The 7813-nt window shown below is 45.5% G+C and overlaps 1 protein-coding gene across 1 annotated transcript; it reads right to left on the bottom strand.

Annotated features, from left to right (window-relative positions):
* Positions 1 to 1711: 1711 nt before the first annotated feature.
* LOC138768707 (uncharacterized) lies at positions 1712 to 3411 on the bottom strand. The gene is made up of 2 exons (XM_069946661.1): positions 3161 to 3411; positions 1712 to 2615 (listed from the first exon to the last, which is right to left on the bottom strand). The coding sequence occupies exons 1-2, from the start codon at positions 3409 to 3411 to the stop codon at positions 1712 to 1714; spliced, it is 1155 nt and encodes a 384-aa protein (XP_069802762.1).
* Positions 3412 to 7813: the final 4402 nt, after the last annotated feature.

Here is a 7813-nt window from a genome sequence, read left to right as displayed (position 1 = left end):
CAATACCTCTTACAATTTTGATTATTCACATGTGTAGTAACAAACTAATGCACAATTCAACCACCATGTTGGATTTTTGCTGATTGTTGCCTTTCATTACCTCCACTGATGCCAAAATAATAGGCAATATTCACCCAGTAAAAATATTTTAAATTGGGTCATTTGCACTTCAAGTCCAACAGGATATTAATATTAAATTTTATCAAACATAAAGTTCAGCCCCCATACTTGGGTACCAAATTTCCGAAATTATTTAGTTTTTGGATGTGTACTCTACATGTGTTTGAGTCTCTCTGTATTGCGCTCTCTCTTTCGTTATATGTGTATATATGTGTATATATATATATATATATATATATACATATGTATATGTGTATGTTCCTAGCTAGATTTTTAGTTATCTGTATCTAGATAGATATATCTCTCCTGATAGATATATCTCGCTAGATAGAGAGACCTATATCTCTTAAGTTAGATACAGCTATATCTCTGTAGAAAGATATTGTAGGGATCTTCCCGGGGGATGGTGTGTTTGGACACAGTTCACAACAGACTTGGTTTTATAAAACAGGAGCTTGGCGTTTATTTGCAGCATAAACAGTCCAGCAAACAAAAATTTAGCAACACTGTGCTTTTATAAACAAAACAAAACAAGCAGGTCACCTGTCTGACACTTTAATAGGCTGTATCGCAGGGTATGAATAGGCCCCAGCAGCGGCAGTATTCCTTGCTCCCAGGAGAACCAGCATGCAGGCTGTTCACCCCTGGCTGAGAGCAATCCCCTGTAGCTCTGTGGAGCTTTTAACTTGTTGCAGGCTCATCAGGGCACACCTGACTGCAACACCCGAACTGGATCGGGGGGAAGGGAATGGCAGGTCCCACTACCAACCTACCCACCATTCCAGTAAATCCAGGCCCGGAAAATGGAAAGAACAACTCAGCAGCATAATACTGCTGAGTGACAGATCTCACCTGGATTCACCATCTCACCATATGCCTTAGCCTGGGTGAGATGTACCTCCCCTCGAACACTTTTCCAGTGACACTTCTACAATATATATACATAGAGAGAAAGAGAGAGAGATATCACCATCTGATTATATATTGGTATCTATATAGAGATATATGTTTAGATCTATATAAATGGATATAGATATATTTATCGTAATATAACAAGATATGTATCATCTTAGGCTAAGCTGCTTGATGTAGCCATATATCATTGTGCCAATCTATGTATGTCATTTACATCACCATTTGCATCATATTTGTGGTGGCTAATGGCCACAGAACAAAAGTTAAAACGTAGTCAGACACAAAAGAAGGAAGATACGGTATTTTTGTCATTTTGTTGTTGTTTTTTTTAAATTGCAAATCATGAACCCTTTGAGGGCTGTGACCAATAATTGCCAAATGCCACTACACACTCACACATGGATGCTGATGGTAAGTATTAATTATTATTATTTTTTTTGTTTGGGTGGGGGGGGGGGGTAAAAAAACACATAAACAGTATATACACATAACACACAAATCAAATAAAGTCCAACCATTCTGTGTGGTTCCCAATCACCACATCAATTCCAGAAATCAACAACTGGTTGGCTGCTGGCAGTGTGTCCAATAGGTTGTCCTGGATGTAGAGGTCAAATCTTCAAGCTGCAAGCGTTGATTGATGAGACATGTAGTGTGCATCCATGTCCATTCCCCCCTAGGCCCTGGGTGGATACTCATCACCAACACAGGAGTTTTGCCAGGGCACGGCACCTTCAGGAGTTATTAAATAGTCAGCAAACAGATCTCGAACCTGCGCACCCAGATTGGATAAGAAACCCCCACGCCAGTTGATGCCTGCATCAACTGGGGCTTGCTGTGCCTCCACAACTACGTCAGAGATGTTAGATCGACTGTAGTTGTGAAGAACACAGCAAGCCTTGATAACCAGATCAACCGTGGGGGTATCCAATTGGATGACAGTGTTCAAGACCCGCCACTGGCTACACATAATCCCGAAGGTGCACTCCACAACTCTACGTGCCCTAGACATCCGGAAATTAAAAATCCTCTTCCGGGGATCCAGTTCTCTCCGTGGGTATGGGCGCAGCAGGTCTGGCATTATTGGGAAAGCCTTATCCGATACCATCACAAAGGGTACTGGCTCTGTAGAGCACGGAAGAGGTCGGGCGGCTGGAAGCGTTACGCCCTCTCGGAGAACTTGCAGTCCAATTTGAGATGCTTGCAGCACCCGAGAATCACCCAAACTGCCATAGGCACCAACATCAATGGCTACAAACATGCAGTTAGAATCAGCCACAGCCATCAAAATCACAGAAAAGTACTTTTTATAATTGAAAAATCTGGATCCTGAGTGCGGTGGCTGCTTCACCCTGACATGTTTGCCATCAACCGCACCTAAGCAGTTCGGATAGTTGGCTACAGTTTGAAAGCCTGCCGCGACCTGGAGCCAACGTTCTTCGGATGGGCGCGTCATCACCTTAGGCTGCAATTTCTGCCAGATTGCGCTGCATGTACACCTAACTATTCCAGAGATGGCAGATTTACCAACCCGGAATAGAAGGTGCAGGGATGCATAGCTTTCTCCTGTGGCTAAAAAACTACATATGCAAAAAGAGAAGAGGGGGGGGGGGGGGAGACAAAGAAGACAAAAACATTAAAATCAAACAAATTATGAAAAGCTTAATGTACATATGTACACAAGCAAGTAGATGTGCTGGCACTATCAGCAAACCGTGGTATTCTAAGATTATTTGTATGTCCAGGTTAAGTGATCTTACGTGATAGGGAGCGTTGTGATCTCTGTTTACTGAGTGATCTCAGTGCAGTGTCTGCATCACAGTGGTGCTCAGCATGAATAGGAAAACAGTTCATTCAATAAGCACAAGCCATTGAGTTAGACAGTAGAAACCAGCTGCACTCACCGGGTTAATGCAGTAATCGTGGTTTATTTACAAGATGTCCTCATGCAGGCAACTTCAGGGCAGGGAGAGACAGGTCCAAGGGAGGCCAGATGAAGCGGGAAAGTTAGCCCGCAAAACGGTTGTATCTTGTAAATAAACCACGATTACTGCATTAACCCGGTGAGTGCTGCTGGTTTCTACTGTCTAACTTAATGTACATATGTAATGTTAAAAATATTCACCGCAAGGTGATGAGTAGTCTTTCCTCAGGGCAAATTGACCTCCGCATCCTGGTGTTCTCAAATGTAAGTGGCAGTTTCACAATCTGCAGTAATTCATCGAACTGCTCAATGGTCAGACCGCAGAAGCTGGTAAACTTGCATGGGTAGCTGTCATTTAGAAGACCACACAAGAGATGAACAGTGTGCAACGACACAAACTTCTTTTGTAACACTCTGTAATTCACCAAGACAATAGTAGACTTCAACTGCATGCTTACCGTCGCAAATCCCCATATAGATTGTAGAAGAAGCCTTTGGTGTTATGCTCCCGAAGATAGGGATGCACCCACAGACGCTTGAAACGACACTCCTAGAAAGAATAAAAGCCAAAGGAATATTTTGGAGCAGCACGGCACATCTCCCAAGCACATTGGAATCTATATTAGGTATATCTAATAATCATTTCCAAGCTAAAAAATCACTGTGTGAGGTGAAAAAGGAATCAAAAAGCATAACCCACAATGCTGCATTCATAAATTTGTGAGCCACGCCGAAAGAAAACCATTACTGCTTACTCTTTTCTAAACCTCCTCAGATCTGCTGCTCCCACCATACCACAAATTATGAAATTCAGCACAGATCCAAAGAAGTGGCGTAGCTACCATTAAGGCAGGGAAGGCTTTTGCTATGAAGCCCTGGCCCTAGGGGTGGCCGGCCCCCCCTGGCAAAACGTGGCCTGTCTCCATGGTGCTACAGCAGTGGCAGTACTGTTCAAGACCCCCCCCCCCCCCGAACAAACACACATACACTGTTGGACAACCACCTAAAGGGAGCCGCATCAATCTCCCATCAAGGCCCTGGCCCTCCCCTGGACACATTGTCCAACAGCCACTGGCAGAGATGATCCCTCTCCATAGTTGACAACAGCCCCGGTTATTTCCTGGTAAGGCCCGGCCCCAATATTGGCAAATCCTGGCCCAGTGCAGTAAGCCACGCCCCCTGATGCCCACCACGGATACTACCTAATCCCAGTGGGCCAGAGGAGGAAAGAATCAATGGGACACAGGAAGGAGGGTAGGTATAGTGGGGACACTGAGGTTCCCTAGCATGCTGTGCCATGTGGTGACTCAGTTTGCCCATCATTATATATAATGGGGTCACTCTTCTTCCCAGGCATCCTGTATAATGGGGTCACTCAATTTCCCTGGCATCAGGTATAATAGGGTCACTCAGCTTCCATGCCATCTGGTATAATGGGGTCACTCTGCTGCCCTGGCATCTGGTATAATGGGGTCATATGGCTTTCCCAGCATCTTGTATAGTATTGAGTCTAATCGAGGTCACCCAGCTTTCCTAGCATCCTGTCTACTAGTCAGTATAATGGAAGTCACCCACCTTGCCGAGGAACTTGTTTAGTAGTCGGTATCGTGAACAGCCTGCAGTGTCAAACCCCACTCTCCCTCCTCCGCCTCAAAGCGGTCCCCACACCTGCAGGGACTCAGTGCGGCACATATACTTAGAGCAACCTCCTACTCCTCACCAACCCCACCCTAGGGCACAGCGTCTCAGAGCTGCTGAAGGGGGGACAACACCATATTGCCGGGACAGATGAGCATGTTGGGGGCCCCATATAAATTTTTTCAATGGAGCCACCTGCTTCCAATTTACGCCACTGCTCCTAAGATGCAATTCTTATTGAGATGTCAGGAACTATGACTAAGTTTTAGAATTGAAAAAGGCCAAAACTAATAATAAGTGTCGTCTCTCAATGGCCAAACAGTGTAATATTTTTTACTAATGTGTTAAAACATTTTTTCGGACCTTAGTAATAAACATTTCCATCTTTCCACTCAACAACACAGATATGGTTGCAAGTCACATATTATAATCTAAAAAAAAATTTCCTTGTGAGGAGGGCATCACTGACATCTGAAAATACAACTATCTACAACCACAACTGCATTTCATGAGGTAAACAGAAAGACAGATAAATTAAATTATAATGTACCAAATTGACCAAACAAATGCCACCCAAGACTCCAAAAAACCAAACACCAGTGAACACCATTGAAATGAAGCGTTTCATTTAAAAAAATTTTTTTACCTCATGCAGAATGTTTTGGTGACACAGCGTAAACGCTAGTCGCAGGAGTAGCGGACTGTAACGTTGCCTAAGGCGAAGACGGCCATGTGAACCTGCCATTTTGTATGTAAATAGGGGCTAAATTCACCACAGTGGCCAAATTTTACCACACTGAAGTGATTCCTGTCACGGATTTAGTGAGGCTAATTTGATAAGACTTTTTTTTTATTATTTCAATTATATGCCAGTCAACTTTATTCAACATTCTATCATTCAAAACGGACATTTCAGTTGCGATAAACTTGCTGCAGAAAAACCGCAAAACGCACACATACGCGGATTTCTCGCAGGTTGAAATCTGCGCTACCAGACCTGCGGATTTTCGCGGAAAAATAAGCTGCGGATGCGGAAGGTGTGAACGCACCCTTATAAAACAAATTATTTTGACATAACCAACACTCTAAGCAGTGAATTTTATGTACAAAGACAGTTCCTGTCGGGAGTTTATCACGTATACTTGAAATAAACAAGAACCACTTGGAATATTTGATGTAAGCCGTGTTCTTGTTTTCTCCTTTATACCATCGTGAGTTTTGCACTCCTAATCTTTTGCTGTCATTTTCGTCTCACTGAAGCCTCCTTTTTAGTCAAATATTTGTCAATTAATGAAGCTGTACAAACTCCTTGTGCCGCTGTACGGGTCCCAGCAGACCAAAGCTTCTAGGGCAGAATACCTGTGTACATACTGAGCCTGATGAAGCGTGCCTCAATTTCATTTTCCTATATTCATTTGGAATGTCATAGAAAAACCTACATGTGGCTGTGCAAGGATGCCATCGGAAATTCATGGGCACCATAGAGCTAAACACCCGGCCCCCACCCCCATAATGGGTTGTGCCAAAAACAATATGCCCTTATAACAGCTGTTTTTATTTTATTTCCCCATAATAATTCTTTAGCATTTATTTTTGTAAGCACAAAAACAGCTTTTTTTTTTCTTCTTTTTTTTTTTTTAAATCTAGGGCATTTTATTTACCAAGACCGGCATTTCACAAACTATTCTTATGCAAGACCCCACTTGTGTTTTATTTTGCAGATTTATTAAGAGGTGCACTGATGTCATAAACAGGCAGCTGTATGGGGGCTACACATGGGGGCCATCTACTCAGGGCCGCTTTAACCAGAGGGCACATGGTGCACGTGCACCGGGCCCACTGGTTAAAGGGGCCCACCCTGCGCAGGGCCGACTTTTGCTCTGTGCGACCAGTGGGGTCGCACAGGGCTCCGGCCACCAGCCTGCCAGGGGGGCGCCATCGGGATGGGTAAGTTACCCATCCATGGCGCCCCCTGCAGGGCCCCCCCGCCTGCTGCTGCGCTCTGTACTGTAGCTATGAGCGCTAGTAACGAGCGCTCATAGGTACAGGCAGCAGCAGCGGCACTGACAGGTCGGGAGCCATTGGCTCCCTCGCTGTCAGTCATCCCTGTGGCCGCAGGCAGTGCTTTACCTGCGGTCACAAGAGGCCGCTCTTCCGTAGTGGTATCGGCGCTGAGTGACGTCACTCAGTGCCGACACCGCGAGAGGGGAGAGCGGCCTCTTGTGACCGCAGGCAAAGCACTGCCTGCGGTCACAAGGGTGAAGTGATGAGAAGAGAAGAGGAACGCGCGGACCCAGGTGAGTATAAAGTGTTTTTTTTTTTATTTGCTATATGGGAGGGGGGAGCACAAAGGGGGGCTATATAACGGGGGGCAGCACACAGCGGGGGTCTATACTACTAGTGGTGCCTCAGGAGGGGCCTATATACTACTGGGGGGGGGAGGCACACAGGGGGTATATATAAGTGGGGGGGGCACACAGGGGGTATATATAACTGGGGGGGAGCGCACAGGGGGGTATATATAACAGGGGGAGCGCACAGGGGGGTATATATAACTCGGGGAGGGCACAGTGGGGCTATATACTACTGGGGGTGCATAGGGGGTATATATAACTTGGGGAGTGCACAGGGGGGCTATATACTACTGGGGGGTGCACAGTGGGGTATATATAACTGGGGGAGTGTACAGGGGGATATATATAACGGGGAGCGCACAGGGGGATATATATAACTGGGGGAGCGCACAGGGGGTATATATATATAACTGGGGTGCGCACAGTGGGTATATATATATATAACTGGGGGAGCGCACGGGGGGTATATATAACGGGGAGCGCAAGGGGGGCTATAGACTACTGGGGGGTGCACAGGGGATATATATATATATTTAACTGGGGGATGCACAGGTTATATATATATATATATAAATGGGGGGTGCACAGGGGTTATATATAACTGGGAAAGCGTACTGGGGGGAGCACAGGGGATATACATACTACTGGGGGTGCACAGGGGGACTATATACTACTGGGGGGAGCAGAGGGGATATATATACTACTGGAGGGTGCACAGGGGGGTATATATACTACTGGGGAATGCACAGGGGGACTATATACTACTGGGGGAGCACAGGGGATATACATACTACTGTGGGTGCACAGGGGGAGTATATACTACTGGGGGAGCACAGGGGATATATATACTACTGGGGGCTGC

Source organism: Dendropsophus ebraccatus, chromosome 12, assembly GCF_027789765.1.
Source record: "Dendropsophus ebraccatus isolate aDenEbr1 chromosome 12, aDenEbr1.pat, whole genome shotgun sequence".
NCBI classification, from domain to species: Eukaryota; Metazoa; Chordata; class Amphibia; order Anura; family Hylidae; genus Dendropsophus; species Dendropsophus ebraccatus.
This window is presented reverse-complemented; position numbering and strand designations above follow the sequence as displayed.